This window comes from Uloborus diversus, chromosome 2 (assembly GCF_026930045.1).
Source record: "Uloborus diversus isolate 005 chromosome 2, Udiv.v.3.1, whole genome shotgun sequence".
In the NCBI taxonomy this organism is placed as follows: Eukaryota; Metazoa; Arthropoda; class Arachnida; order Araneae; family Uloboridae; genus Uloborus; species Uloborus diversus.
Genome location: NC_072732.1, coordinates 114,198,161 through 114,215,186, shown reverse-complemented (window position 1 = coordinate 114,215,186; position 17,026 = coordinate 114,198,161). Strand labels below are relative to the sequence as shown.

Sequence of the window (17,026 nt, the reverse complement as noted above, 5' to 3'; positions counted from 1 at the left end):
GGAAATTTTGTGAATAAGGGGATTAAAGCAAGAGAATAGGGGAGTGTTGGTATGAAAGGGGTGCTGTGTTTTCTAGGGCTCGACCGATGGCATTTTTTGGCCGATGGGCCGATGCCGATTGTTCAAAGATAGCCGATGGCCGATTGTTTTCCTCCAAATGGCCGATTGCCGATGCCGTTGGCCGATGGCAAAAAAAAAAAAATCTAACAGAAATAAATTGATAAGATTGTCAGGGATTTAAAGGATCATTGATTCATTTCACTACACTTCCCTTTTACGAATAAGGAATTGTAAACACAAAAAAAAAATCAGATTTCGACCTAAATTTCTATTTTACGATCACCCAATTTAAACTTCACTAGTTTTTTCGGCGCATCTGTACATGCATATGTACCTAACAACATATAAATGACCAAAATATCCATTTTGAACGCCTCCTCAGTTAATTATTGCAAATTCTCTTGTGATGTCTTCATGCGCGTAAACTTGCGACACTCAAAAACGTTATGAAATAGTAAGTTGAAAACTCATACGTACGTACTATGATCCAAAAGTTCGAGGACAAATTGTATAAAACTTTACCCTCAATATTTCACATTACCGAAGTACATCTATCTACAAAATAGTCACCTTGAACGATTATGCACTTCTGCCAACGTTCGTATAGCTTTTACAAGTACTCCTGGAAGACATTTATCGCAACCTCCTGTAAGGCCTCTTGCGCTGCTGCTTTAACTTCATCGTGGGGAAGAAGGAGACTTTCATGTTGAGGATGCACGGTTCGATTGATCAATACTCTGATATGACAAACAAATAACATAACGTTTCGTCCTACTTAGCTCCGTGTGACTTTTACCTGTTCCCAGCAAAAAAACATTTGCATGGACGCCGCTTTTCTTCCGTCAGGAGAAAATAAAGCTGCATCACAGAAAGAGGCGAAAAATGGCTTCCAGGAATGTTTCCAAAAGTTATATGAACATTGGTAGAAGTACATAGTTCCTCAAGGTGACCTTTTGAAGGTGGATGTGCGTTGGTAATGTGAACTATTCTGGGTAAGGTTTTATACAGCTTGTCCCCCGAACTTTTGGATGGTACTACGTACAATCTGTATAGGGTGTAATTATGCTTCTCCTTTTTTGACTGCTGTATGATAGAAGACAAAGAACAAGAAAAAAAAAAAAAAAAAAAAGAAAGAAAAAGGAAGAAAAATAAAGAGACTGTTTAATAACCAATTGTTTTTTTTTTTTTTGAACATATAACTAAGATTTCAGTAACATTGTAATAATGTATGGATTTAGGTAAACTAAACATAGTTAAAAAACATTAAATTATGTTGCTTAATCATTCAAAAAAAAATTAAGAATAAAACTATGAAACCGTCAACAAATTACGTAATTAAAGTAGAAAGATTTTACGTAGACATTTTTTAGTCATCAAATTAAACAAAAAAAGTAACAGATAAATTACAATATTAAATCATAATAGGAATATTTGTACATTTTTTAAAATTTATGAATAGAAAAGTTTTCATTTTTCATAAAAGCTATAACAGTGACATACATTTTGCGGAAAAAAGAAATAGCCATGAAAAGAGCGAGGGTCTTAAAACGCAGCTACAATAAACAAACTCAATATTTACACCAAGTTAATAACTGAATACATATACTACTTGATCTGATGATTGCACACGTAATATTGAATAATTTGATTGTTCAATCTTTTATGAAGCAATACAAACAAGTTCAAATTAAATTTTTTATTTTAACACTTTCATTTTCTGAAAGTTAAAAAATTGCATACTTGAAAATCATTGAAACTTTTCTATAACATATTATTAAGAATATGATGAAAACGAAAATAACTTATTCATTGATTTTATATGAATACATAAAAATAGTTACTTACAACAGACAAAAAAAAAAAAAAAAAAAAAACTCGATCGCTATTAATGTTGCAAAAATGATGGCGCATTACGAAATATAGGTGAAACAAGTATAAGAAATACGCAAAATGACATTTCTTGACCAAAATAAATAATCGCTAAATATTTAAGAAACGCTTGAAACGACGAGGGTGGGTTAGGGGGGGGGGTCACCCTCTGATTTTGGAGTAACTCACAACATTAAACTTCGGCCCCAACTTCGGCTTCATTTTTTTTAATACAGTACCGGTACTACCAACGCCTCGGAAGAGTTTCTGAATCTACTTCAGCACTTCCGAAGAAAAAATTCAAAATTCCCTTCGATTTCCGAATTATGTCACCATTCAAAACGTCTTTAATCAATTTCTCATATTAATGCTCTAAATTCTTTCTAAACAATAGATAAAGTTTGAAAAAAAAAACAACTCTAATTTTATGAATGGTGTTAGTTTTAAACAACTTAAATAGGGCCCCAAAATGTATTTCGACGGGCTCCAAACTTGTAGCTCCGCCGAAGCGATACAGAAAAGACTGCATTACTGTGATTCGTATTACAAATATCGAAAAGTTAAAAATTACCGTCGGTTCAAGGGGAATCTAACAAAATGAAACAAAACCGGTTTCGCCATCTCATATTTGTTTTCATGGTCTCCAATTCGACAATATATCACCAAATGATCGTCAGTCTGAGACGCTATATTAGTTTTGCATTGAAATAAGTAATTAATAGCCACAAAAAATGAGTAAATAGGCTTTTTAGAACATCCGATCGAAAACAAAAAGGAAGTGCACAACTGGAACGTACCACATGCCACATGCGAAAATTTAGCCGTCTACAGCTTACCATTTTTGAATTATGACTTATGAGAAATACATTTATCCAGCCGCAAGAAACAACGCAATAATTAACTTGTTTGGTACCTGAATGCAGTATTAAAAACTCTTTCAGCGGTGACTAAAATAGAAATTCATACTGAAATTTAAGTAAACAATTTTATATGAAAACAATAACTCCCTTTACTTTGTATTGAAAAGTAAAACAACAAAGATCCTTTTTTTTTTTCAAAAAACATCGGCCAATTCCATCGGCTTTTCGGTGTTTTTTAAGGCCGAAGGGCCGATGTTTCCTGCAAGTTAGCATCGGCCACCGATGCTGATGCCGATGGCTAAATTGTTGAACCATCGGCGCCGATGCATCGGTCGAGTCCTAGTGTTTTCCCCAGAGTTTAGAATCTTTGTGCATTTCTCTCGAACATGTTCTCCACTTTGAGGAAAGGAGGTCGATTTTTCATCTGTCAGTTTTCTAGTGAAAACGGAAAATGTGTTCCTCATTTTCATCATTCTGCTTTTTTAACTCCTACAAAATGGCTGCTGAAAACTTTTTGAATGTGGGGAGCTACTGGTTGAAGATAAGAATTTTTAAATTTTTAGGTGAAAAACCAAGTTGAAATTCAGACCAAACAACGTAAGTAGAAGCACAAATTTGTAAATTACAGCAGACACGTGTTTCGGCGTTACAGGGAACGCCTTTTTCAATGCAAAAATAATGAGCGTATGGATGAAAAGACATCCGTCTTTTGTCGGATGTCTTTTCATCCATAAGCTCATTATTTTTGCATTGAAAAAGGCGTTCCCTGTAACGCCGAAACACGTGTCTGCTGTAATTTACAAATTTGTGCTTCTACTTACGTTGTTTGGTCTGACTTTACTATTCAGCACAAAGGTATTTATTTATCTCAAGTTGAAATTGTTGTTCATTTCAAAATCTCATCCTGTGCACTTTTGACAATTATAAAATTTCAAATCTAGGAAAATATTGAAGACTACTTTATTGATCACTAGCAGTACCCGCACAGCAATGCCTGTGTTAAAAATTTAATGGAAGTCCGTTAAATAAAAAAAAACTGACGCCCCTCTCCTTCTGATGTGAAATGATCGTTTTTCTTTGTATAAAATGCGTACACACCTTTTCAAAAAAAAAAAAAAATAGAAATACGATTTAAGTTTGTTTGGAATTTAAAACTTATCGTCAAATCATTAAATTATATTTACAGTTGCTTTAAAACTCTATTTAGCGAGTGAAGCGGTTTTTACTGCAATTTAAAATATTTCGCCAAATAAACAAAAAAAGACATCAAATAATATCTTTCAAATGTAAAAATAATTTGTTTCTTTTCTTCCAAAACAAATCGCCAAAACAATGAATTACATTAACGGTTGTCTTAAAACAATAATCCTAGACTGAACTGCTTAGTGCCTAATGTGCCTTAAGAGCTGCGTTGCCCGGCTTTGCCCGGTCTACCTTGAGAACAAAAATTGTGTCAAGCGACATATATTCAACAATTAATTTAAAAAATAACTGAATAACTTAAATAAAAGAAAAAAAACACCATGCAAAATTACCCTTGCAAACAATGACGACAGATATTAAAATATTTTTAAGAAATTAAAATGCGAAAGATGGATTTTAAAAGCGTAACCATGGAAACATGAAATAAAATAAGTTTAAGAATTGAGAATGAGAAAGATGGAAATAAACGATGGATTCAAAAAGCGTAACCATGGAAACGCGAAAATAAAATGGTTGAAAACCTGAATCAAAATGACGTATTTCTAAATTGATTTAAAAACACTTGTAACTTTTTTTCCTTTGAAGTTAGAAGCTAATTTTTTCGACCAAAGGTCGAGAGAGATCTGAAGTAAAAAATCTCGCTTTTTCCAATGCTGTCAAAAAGAAAACTGTAGGACAATTCCTTCACTTTTTATTGATAGATTTAATGAAGAAAGTAGAGCCTAAATTTCAGCTAAGCCTAAAAAAGTTTGAGCTAAAAACGCAAATTACTCCCGCCGTAGTTAAGTTAGAGCATTGAAATAAATTGTTTAGAACGCAGAAAATTCTACCCTTTTCAACGATATATAATATCAATATGTGCAAGTAATTTTTCACCCCCTTAATAGCCAATAATAGGCAATTTACGTGAAATTTGGGCCTAAATTTGAATAAAAAAAGAACTATTTATCGGATTTTTTCGAATTATAGCCTATGTTACTCAGTAAGAAAGCACCTTTCATATAGTGAAAAAATTTTTCAAATAGGTGCAGTGGTTCCGGAGAGTACCTCGAACATATAAACACACAAAAATTCGCCCTCTCTCTTTATAATATTAGTAAAGATAATGCAAAGTGGTCTCATAGTACGTATATAAATGCATATAGCATACGTGTGTGTAATTGCAAGAGTTACTAGTGTAATATTTTTAAAACCTTGATAAATCAAAAACTTGATATCTCGATTTTTTTTCCCCTGTCCTGAGAGATTAGAGATATCGAGGTTGTATTGTATTATATAAAAACTTTTTTATATAACAGTTGGAAGAGTTATGAAAGGAAATTCACATTACTACAAAGACAACCAATCTCAGTTTGATTTATAGCTCAAAGGAATGTTATTAAATGTGTAATATTAAGGTGTCAAAAAAAAAGGTTAATTTTTTAATGGTTTTGGCATATATGTTTTACATGATGTTTACAAAAATTTCGTTTTAAATCATAGATTTAAGAACAATAAATTTATGATTAAATATATGCACTTATATTTTTTAATTTGTGCAACTCTTTTTAATTTTTAATACAATGCATTCTGCAACTGCAATAAAGGAAAACTATAGTAGATTGACAATTTTTAGAAACAAAGTATTTGCATTTTCCTAAAGTAGTTGGGTAGTAATTCAGTTTAAGATCATGAAATGACACCATAGTCAAAAGGAGCAAAATTTTCACAAAGCTAAAATCTCAAACATAATTTTTTTTTCTTTCAGTTCAAAAGATGTTATTTATTGCAATTAAGTCAACTATTGCATTATATTTTGAACCAACACTTTCAATTGCACCCATGCATAAATGTCAAAAAATTTGGTTACTATTATGAAAAACAAAACAACTCATGAGTACAAATTGAAATTTTTAATGAAGGATTCAAGTTTTATGTAACTAGATTACAATCAAGCAGTATAAATAAGTTACATTTATGTTTATACTTGAATGTTTACTATTGAATAAATATTCAATATAAAACATAACTTTGACACATTTTATTCTGTTTTTCATATTTTTTCACAAAATAGTTTTTCTAAAAATGTAGTTTTCGGACACTTTCGGACAGGACAGAAAAAACCACGGTATTTACCGTAGTGTTCAAAAACTTCTACAAATAATATTTATGAAAATATTTCTGGAAACATGAATTGTCTTGCTGATGACATCAAAGAACAAGTAAAACATGTTACATGTTGTCAAACTTTTACTCATTCCATTGTACAAAGTTTTCGATTGCTTCTTTTATATATAACAAGTAAAACAGTTTCAAGATGATTTGGATGAAGATACTAAATGAACAGATAAGTGGGATATGAGTTAATGTTGGAAAATGTCAAGTGCTACAATTACCATCTTGCGTATAAGTCGATCCCCCTTGGGAAAAAATCGAAAACCCGCATATAAGTTGAGTCCCTAATTTTAGAAAAAACAGGAGCGTTTTGCTGCTAATTTTTAATTTAAACGTTATAAAAAGGAGGAAATGAATTTTTTTCATTTATTGAATGTATGGTCCCCCCACTTATAAGATTGCTTTGGTATAATCCGTTCGGGTGACTTTATGACAAGGTTCAACAGTATTACTGAACAATTAATAGTGAGCAAAGCTTTATGCAAATAATGTTACTTTTATACATTAAACAAGGATTAACAAAATATATATTTGAGAAAAAAAAATATTGATATATAAAACTATTGAAAATAGGCCACCTGCTAAAAATTTTACAATGACAAAAATTAAAACATGCAAAAGATAATCTACTTTTTAAGCTTTATTTCTTTTAACTTTTAGCTAAAATAAGTATAAATTAACATATACCATAGTATACAGTTCCAAATCCACCAGAACCTATTTCAGATCCAATGATCCAAGACTTTTTCTGTGTATCTGTTACTTCAAAACCTTCAGCTAAAGGTTCAGGAAGCTTATGCCCTTTTGCAGCTTTAGCAGGCATCTTGCGTTGACGACCTTTTGCTGTAAGAAATTACAATGTATTACTGATGGATAATATTTCCAAAAATATGGTACAAATTTGTATTGAAATCTAAGATTTTTTTTCTTAACAGTTTTTTGTTGTACAATTAAGAAAGCACTTTCTCAGAAATCTGCAAGGGTCATCAAAGAAATTAGCAAACATCACAGGCAGCTTGTGAAGGGGACAACTGTCCCCTCAAATCCGAAAGTAAAAGAGCCTTGCCCCCCTCACTTTTCGGAGTTAAAAACGAACGATTGATTGAAAAATGATTTTTTATAGCGTAGATTTAGTTTGCAAAAGTAAAAACTAAAAATTCCAAATGAATGAACTTTTCTGATCTATTTCATAAGAATGAAACTTCAAAATGGAAGGAGAAAGACTCCGGTGGGCATCTGCCAATTTTTTGTGCCATATCCCACCCACATTTTTAAAAGTTATTAAATCAGAAAATTATTAAAAGTCCGTAATATTGCCCGATTTTATTTAAAAAAAAATCTTTATGAGGCCAAGCCTTGTAATCCCTACACTTCTTTTGACGCCCCACCTTTTTGGTGCACCAGCCGCTTAGCAAACAGTATACGTTGTGAAATTTAACTCACAAATCAAGGTACAACGGGGGTTAACATATTTGCGAGGACTGTGAATTATGTTTTTGAATCATTGAAAATCCGAACAGTTCTAACTATAGTCCAACTCTTTAGGTTATCAAAAAAAAAAATGCTGATAAACATAATTTCTTATCGTCTGATCTCATTGTTAAATTAAAACCTTGATCAGCTGTAGAAAGTAAGCATTTTTCCTTTTTACTACACTGCAAAAAAATTAAGAACATGATTAACATTTAGTGGAAATTACATGGCAAAAGCAGATAAATGGATAGCATATCTCACGACTGTCCACCTCTCAATAACTCTTACTTTGAGCTAAGCTGCCTAATTGACCAAAAGAAATCTTATCCTAATTGACCAAAGTTATCTTCACTAAACCTGCTTCTTTTCTTACATACTGGAAAAAACAGGCAGAGAGATGGGTTTTTTTTTTGGACAGAACTGCAACTAAGAACTTTGGGTGCTAAAAACAGATTGCAATGGAAACCAGTTTCATAGGGAGTAAACAAACTAGCTTTTCAATTGTTTTTGTATATAGGGATGGGCTCAGTGATTACCTTTGTAATGACAGCTTGCAAAGCGTGAAGTAGGTAAGTGAAATCACAAGAAATAAAGCTAAAGGTTTTTAAAAGGTGTAGATAATTCGGAATGTTAATTATCCTAATATTAAACTGTCTAAATTGTGCTTAAAGTTGTTCTTATTTCAAAGTTCTTCAAAAATGAAATATGTAGTGATACATTCTAACAACACTAATCTGTAAAATTATCCAAACACCTTAATTACGGGGGGGAGAGGATGAACAAGATACCGACATTAAACAAATTTTCTGTATGAATTTTCTCCAATTATTTAATCATAATTAAACTAGACTTAGCAGATATCAATAACTTAAGCACATTAAATTTTTGCACGGAATGCAGAACGAGGGGTCATTGTTCTAAGATATTTAAATCTCAGACTAACTTGGAAATCAGGAAAAACTACTACTTTAGAAAAGCGTCTAGGGCAGGGGTTTCCAACCTGAACCTGTGGCCCCCCAAGAGCATCGCAAAGCATCTTTTAGGAGGTCGTGAATTTATCCCTATCATATAATTGCATAATTGAAAACATTGGAGAAAAATAGCATCATTTTAGAGTAGCATCAACACTTGAGCGCAATGCCAAATCCAGGAGAAGGGCTATGAAGCTATAGCAACTCCCCTCCCCCTCCCTCATTCCAGAGTACCTAATCCCCTAAGATCCTCTAAGACTTGGTTTGTAGACTTCAATCTTTACAAATTTCCACGAATAGAGTCCCAAATTCACTCCCTCTAACATCAGCCAAAATCATCTACTATTTCGGATTTGGAACTTCAATTTCAAAATCTTTTTGCAAGAGATTCTCTAAACCTCAACCCTTATCCTGAAAGAAGTCCTGTAGTTGCGTTTTTAAGACTTAATTTTTGAAGCATTCTGGATAAGAGTCTTGAACCCCATTCCGTCCCTTAACTTAATAAAACAAAAAACACCCAAGAAATGGGCTTTTAGGATCTTAATTTTGAAAAAAAACTCTAAGGAGAGTGTCTGCTGTTATCCTTTATGTAATTAAAGGTCATATAAAATTTCGTTTTTGGGCTTAAATAAAAAAAAAAAAGGATGAAAGTCCCCATATCTACTTTTCATAAAAGATAACCTACTATCCTGTTTTTGGGACTTAAATTTCAAAAAACTTTTTGGTAAAATATCCAAAATTCTCTCTTCTCCCACATTATGAAAATTGGTCTAAATTTTTGTTTCTTGAAACCTCAATTCAGAAAAGATTCCGGGAGAGGAAGGCTTCCGAATCCAAACCTTTTCCCGAATGTTTACAAATAAGGCCTATAATTGCATTTTTAGAAAATCAGGGGTCTGTCCAGGATTTTTCATAGGGTCCGTTTTTTGTGAAAAATCAAATAATTTTGTGAAAAATGAATTAATTTTGTAAGCAATCAAATAATTTTGCAAAAAAAATTCATTATATCTATATATTATTATTGTTTATTAAATCATGAGGGGGAGAGAAAAGTGCTTACCAACGCCTTTTCAGAAAAGGTTACAACACCGCTGCTAATTGGCTGTGATAAAACAAACAAACAAAATTACTCAAAACCAAACTTATTTTCAGCTTTTAATTTCTTTCCAAGAAATAAACAACAAGCATTATATTTATTTGGCAGTAGCAATTATTTATCGCTTGCAGGAGTATCACAAGAGAGACGATTTTTTTTCTTTGCAAAATTAGCAGATTTTGTATAAGCTGATCCCTCTAATACCCAGTAGCAGAAACTTTCTAGCCAGTCTGCGACACTATTTTGGGCACTTGAAAATAATCTGCAGCATTATTATCAGTTTTATTTTAAGTTTTCATAAAATACACAAGTAAAGGTCAAGACTCAGAAATTTTCCAACTGGCCAGTGGCCGCTAGACCTGAAAAACTAAGTAACAAATGGGCTTGTCAAACGTTGCCAAATCAAGGTTTTTGAAGTTTTGAATTAACAATTTAATTTCTAACCAAAATGGGGCTTGAAACAATACTTTAAAAGTTCCGCTAAAATGAAAAATGATCCATCAAATAATTAAAATTGCAAATCTAAAGCTAAGCCTTTAAAATCTTATAAAAACTTTAGGTCTCAATTAAATGCAAAATTTTACAGGAGCAGCAAAAATGGCAGCAATAGTTTCAAGACTTGAGAAATATTTTCGCAAATTCTGCATATTTTAAGATCTACGTTATAATAATCTTCCCCGAACAATAAAGAAACTGTAGACAGATTTTGAGACGAGTTTTAGCAATTTTCCTAATTGTCGACAAATTTGAGGAAGGCAATGACCAAGAGCTAATGTACGTTGGCCTTGCTGATAAATGGGAAAACAGATGATTACTGTCCAAAATTGGCGATCGCGCCAAATACCCAGTTATTAAAATATCTTCAACTCTTCCAATAAAAAGAAACCGCAAAACAGTGCACCGTAACAGCAGGTTAAAAAAAAGGAAACCATATATTTGTAATGTACACTTTTGCATTTATAACTGTCTAAATTATAACATAGCCTTTGATTTAGCTTTTCAAAAAGTGATGATATCCAACAAAACATATATGTGAAAAAGAAGCCAAGTTTGGTTGAAATGAGGTGCGGGAAAGACTGTGTCACCGACAAAAAAAGTTCAGATCTAAACAGTTACCAAGTTCCATAGCAGTTCCTCATAGAAGTTGGATTTTCCCATGTTCTTCAATTCATTTAGAAAACAATTTTTTACTTTCTTTGATATTGTATTTAAAACTTGGCAAGTTTGAAAAAAAAAAAAAAAATAAAATAAAATAGTGATGACTAAAACTTGCCACAAGTTTAAAATCCAATATTAAAGAAAGTAAAAAATTGTTTTCTAAATTAACTGAAGATCATGGGAAATTCCAACTTCTATGAGGAACTGCTTTGGAACTTGGTAACTGTTTAGATCTGAACTTTTTTTGTCGGTGTCACAGTCTTTCCCGCACCTCATTTCAACCGAAACTTGGCTTCTTTTTCACATTTATGTTTTGTTGGATTACATTTTTATGTAATCTTCAATAGTTTGTATTGAAGTACTGTTTTTGAAAACTTAGGCAAGTAATAGTAACATGTATTTTCATCTTGCGAATGACCAAAGATGGCGTCAACGCGAAAAATGCATGATTCTTAATAGATTTTTGAATTTGTTACATAAAAGTAGAAAAAGATTCAAAATCCTTAAAAAACTACAATTTAGATGAAATAATTAGTTTTTAGCACATTAGCCTCTAAAGCAATGAAGATAAGATAATATTCTAAAAATAAAATTTTGCATTTTTCAAGACAATAATTAAGAATTATCCCCCCCCCCCCCCAAATGGCATTTAGCATAATTTTCAACAGTTTGCATTGCAATAAACATCCAATTCCGTTTATGAAAACGTAGGCATTTAAGGAGTCCTGCGTACCAACATCTTGGGAATGACCAAACATGGCGCATACGCCGAAAATCTTAATATATAAAAATCAATGTCCTGAGATAACATATATATATATATATATATATATATATATATATATATATATATATATATATCAATGCACAGCTAATACCGCTGAAGCATCAGACTTGAAATTTGGCAGGCATGTCCACATGATTACGAAAGTATCCACTACGAAAGGATTTTTCGAAATATCAATTAGTTCAGGGGAAATTAATTAAAACCCCTTAATTTCTGTGAAATTAAAACCTGTCATTGAAATTTAAATTTCTTATTTTCAGAGGCTTTCCTCCATTCAAATCATTATTCAGTACTTCATCTCAACTTTTATTCGATAGCGAATTTTAAATTTGAAATTGTTTCTGTTTCTCACGTGATTCTTCAAGGCTTTTCTCAAATCAAATAATAATGTTTCTGTCATTTGCTTTCATTTTTTCAAAACTAGAAACGAAGTTTTTTAAAACATCATCACAGGCGGGTCATCCTTTTGAATTTAGAAGAGTGCAGTCTCCTGTAAAAGTTTGCTTTGCAATAACCGTTAATAAGTCACAAGGACAGACATTGAAAGTAGCGGGGATCGATTTAAGAGAATACTTTTTTTTCACACGGCCAATTTTATGTAGCTTGCTTCGAAGTCAGTTCATCAAGCAGCTTAATAATTTTAGCACCAGAAAAAAAACTAAAAATGTTGTATACAAAGAAGCAGTCTTGCATAATGTAGACGAACGCGCGAACGGCGTTCGCAGAAAATTTTTGGCTCTGCAGAAATTTTTTTTCAAACTGCTAACGTTGATTTAAAAAAAAAAAAAAAAAAAACATTTAAAGGGATTTTTTAAGAAAATCCTAAAGTTTCTTTCTGTTAAAGCCTTTCTCCAAAAGAGAGAGAGAGAGCCTTTTAAAGCACATGTGTAAAAAAAAAATTCTTTTGGTAATTTTCTTCAGTTGGTGAGAAATAAGCAAACTAGTATATGTTATTGCGAAAAAAAAAATAAGTAAATAAAATAAATGATTTAAAGCCTTTTTTTTTTGTCTCTTTCTTATTTGAATATAAAATAAATTTAATTTTTTATTCAAGGGTGAGTTAGGCAAAATAATTATTTGCAGAAAATTTTCCAGTTAGGATTTGTGTTCGCAGAAAGCTTTTCATTTTATCTAAGTCTGCAAAGAAGTTCTTGCTTAAACATAGGTATAACAATAAAATGTGGATGGCCTGTGTTTGCAAAGATAATCAATACTTTTAAAGGATCGTTAATAACAGTTAAAGATTGGTTAAGAACAAGGGCATATATATAAGGAGTCTAGGGGCCCCGGGATCCTCCCAAAATTAGAAGAAAACATAGGTAATAAGTAATTATTATAGGGGATTTTCGAAATTAGGTGCACCAAACACGATTAATCCCTGCTAATTCCATTACCCGAGCAATGCCGGGTACGGGAATGCTAGTTAAGATACAAATTTTTGAATTTCTTGCAAAAAATAATTTAAAATTAAAAATCCTTATGAGAATTCACTTTAATTGAAAAGTTTTTAGCGCTTTTGTGTCCAAAGCAATGAGGATAAGGTAAAATTTTAAACATAAAACTTTTCATTTCTCAATTTTTATTTTAAAAAATAAAAATTAAAAACAAAAAACGATTTGCTGCACATTTTAAGTAATTTTCATTAGTTTGCAGTTCAATAAAACATCCAATTCTGCTTTCTTTTAGAAAACTTCGGCACATAGGCATCTTATCTACTTCGATATTGTGAATGACCAAATATGGCGACTTTGTTTCTAGCTGAAATGCTGTAAGCATCCATCGCTTTTCCGGTCAAGAAAAAATAAAAATCTCTAAACGATTTTTGCCAAGTTGCATTTCTTTTATTTATTTTTTTTTTTCTTTCTTTCTTTTTGTTCTTTTGTAAAATTGTCTGCAGGCCGCTGAAAAATCTGTGACGCACGTCTCGCAGTTTCTGCTACCGGGCTCTAATTTGACTTTAAAAAAAGGTTCCAAAAATTATAGGTTTTATACACCGAAATATGCGTTATTTGCTTTCAGATTTGCTCTTTCAATAAACAATTTGTGAAAGATCCGTTCTTGTTTATTAGAATTTTGTGAAATGTTCATTTTGGTTGTTCGGGATTTTGTGAAAACATTTGATCCGTTAACGGACCCAAATATCCTCTGGCCAGACTCCTGTCTATATAAGGGCAGAACTTTAGATTTGTTTGAAATAGATCTATTGATAAACCCAAGCAACTTATTGGCTTTGTTACTAACTATGCTGCACTGTTGACTAAACTTTAAATCCTAATTTATTAAGACACCCAGATCAGTAACTTTTTCTGCCTGACTAATGACTGAACCTTGTAAATAATAACTTGTACAATTATTTCCATGCCCTAAATGTAGCACTTGACATTTCCCAACTTTAACAACCATACCCCATTTATCAGCCCACTTCGTAATATGATCTAGATCCTCTTGCAGCTGATTTGCTTGTTCATTTTCTATAATCCCCATAACTTTGACATCATCAGCAAAACAATTCATGTTCCCAGAAACATATTTATGAATATTGTTTATAAAAACAATGAACAAAACAGGCCCTAACACTGATCCTTGAGGAATCCCACTTAAAACCTCACTCCATGAGTGTTTAATAAACAATACAATGACAATAATATATATCAGCGAAATGAACTTAGAACTGAAAAGGGATTGTAAGGTTGGGGAAAAAACATGATCCCTTCAGATAGGGTTACAGACTTCAAAATTATCACCACTTAGAGTCTGGCGTTAAACCTTTACAATGACTTGGTTGGAAAATATTCTCATGACCATCTTCTCAATATTTGTGTTTTTATGGTGCGGTGCGATGTTTAACTGTTATTTTGGGAGAAAATTTTATGGGTTCGATTTTACAATGCTGACATGGATGATTAACTTTTTCCCATGCTAATTCTTTTTCGGTTGAATATATGAAATCTATATTTTTAATATTGTCTTCAGACCATTCATATAATTGACGGGGGGTCATAATCTGTCCATTATAGACCATACAAAGACTTGCTTGTTCAGCTAATCGCTGAACTGTACCACCTATACCATCACAAGCATTTTCCCCATGGTATGATGCAAAGAAATTCCATTCTGCTTCAATAGAAAATCCTGCAGTATAGTGACAGACGTTTACAAAATTCGATTTATTTTTGTACTGGGATGTAGCTCCATCTGAGAAATAATGAATTTTGTCTACTCTTTGCAGCAATTTTTGCTTTAAGTATGCTATCATAAGCCTCCGGAACAAATGCATAGCAACTGTATCATGGCACATGCAATCAGAGATAATAACTAAATTCAGGTGCTGTAACATGGCATTTTCCATGTAGTATACAACAAAAGGATGTATCGTTGCTTGTGCATTGTTCCAGTGGAATCCTTGTGCAGCATCTTGTAGAATGAAAGAGTAGCTCTCAGCAAAATCACATAATACAATACATGTAAAAAAAGTGAAAACATGAATTATTTTCTACTTATTTTCTTTTAATATTATTCTTTGTTTTTTTATGTATTATACAGGAGAGATGCAAAAGGAAGCGCGATAAAACAAGAGGAAATATATAAGAGAAAGGATAATCTCACGCATTATAAAAGCTTTTTATGCAAATTTTATGTAAAATGAACGTATTTTTATTATCATAATCGTATTTCTATTATAATCGTATTTCGCTTGAAATAAAAGCAAACAAGATGGAGTTTGAATTAAATCGCGACGCATTTTTGAGTTCATCAATGAAATCAATTAGTAGCATTTTCTCCTGCTTGTACGTTCTTCGTCTGACGTACTGAATTCTAACGACCACTGATGACACAGAGAAAGGACAACATATGCAAACGCACATTACCATAAGTGATCCTTTCTTTTCACGTGCAGCAGCAGACAAATATTCCCTTTCCCCCTACCGAAGAAAGTGAACTCTGTAGATTTTCCCTACCTAGTGAAGTCGAGAAATGCCTGAGTTTTTAACATTAGGATTTGTCCTGCCCCTAGATGCTTGTCTACTTTAGTAGGGTTGTTGGCACTTGGAACAGCTTAACGGAAGCGGTAATGAGCAAGGGGGTGGATAGCTTTAAGAGGGCCATTGATCTTCATTGGAGACTAATTAATTGACAAGGATCAGCCTAGTTCGGCCCAGAGCCTGTTGCTGGTCGTCACCTTTGTATTTGTATAAGTGCTTCAATAAAATATTGCGAAAAACAATTCAATGTTTTTGAAACAACTTATAACAGAAGAAACTAATTACATAAGAAGTTGTTACTGGAAATAGATCAAGTCTTTTCATTTTAAATATTGCAACTATTTAAATATCTTTGTCGCATTTACAGACAAAAACTGAAGATAAGCAACGATAGTTTCATAAAACACAAACTTGAACCTTCATTACCTGCAGATGACATTTCTGATTTGAATATTTTTACAGAACTGGAAAGAAAGACCACAACAGTCCGAATTTTAAATAGAACAAAAACTAAACTAATGTTACTTTACTATACATTCTTTTCGAAATTCGAAAAGAAAAGTAAACCGACCGCACTAAAATCAAACAGCAATGCCAACTTAAAATGTTAATTTTTGAATTTTAATATTTTGCACTTTCTTACTTGGAAGTGTCTGCTACTCCTCGATTTTTCTAGCAACCTTTGTAGTAACTTGGCGTGGTTTCAGACGTCCTCGATATTTGGCGATCACGTTCGCGTTGTTTATTCCAGCGAGAAACAACTGCGCCGCGTGCTTTTTCGACATACTTTCCTATATGGATAGTACTTTAATGATCTAATTATTGTAATTATAGAGGAATGACTATTGAAGTAGGGGCGAAGTTTTCCTCATTTGAAAGCTTACAAGACAAATTACGGAAGAAGAGAATTTTGTGCATTTTGATGTGCAAGATTCTGCTAAATTGACGAGTGATGTTCATATTCGACACATTAAAAACATGGAAATGTCGAATTGGTGTATTACAAATTAAAATACACCAATGTTTTTGGCGGACGAGAGTGCCAAAAAAGGAAAGAAAACAAAAATGAAAGGAAATCTATAAGTGAGTATAAGTTTTGTGTGTTGACCAGTACACCGAACTGACATATAAGAAATATAATCTAATTTTCTTACAAGTTGCTTCCTCTTTAAAAAATAATACTACGTTGCATGTATTAGCTGTTTTATAAGGTTATAAATAAATACACTGCTCAAAATGTGTCGCAATTCATTAATGATTCTAAGTTTGCCGATGATTGGTTTTATGAACCGTATTTAGTTACTAAAGAAGATATCTATTGTTTTTGAGACCTAGATTTGGTGTATTTTTCATCAACATTAATGTAGCTTTCTGTTTGATGATACATTTATTGCATTGACTGACTTTTTTTA

General features: G+C 32.3%; 1 protein-coding gene across 1 annotated transcript in view; it reads right to left on the bottom strand.

The window, feature by feature from the left end:
* The window catches only part of LOC129217257 (serine/threonine-protein kinase VRK1-like), an 88,437-nt gene extending 72,244 nt beyond the window's left edge, over positions 1–16,193 (bottom strand). The window contains 2 exon segments of the mRNA XM_054851530.1: positions 6,834–6,989; positions 16,041–16,193. Coding sequence (XP_054707505.1) covers positions 6,834–6,989; positions 16,041–16,053 — 169 coding nt within the window. The 5' untranslated portion in view covers positions 16,054–16,193.
* Between the last annotated feature and the right edge of the window lie 833 nt (positions 16,194–17,026).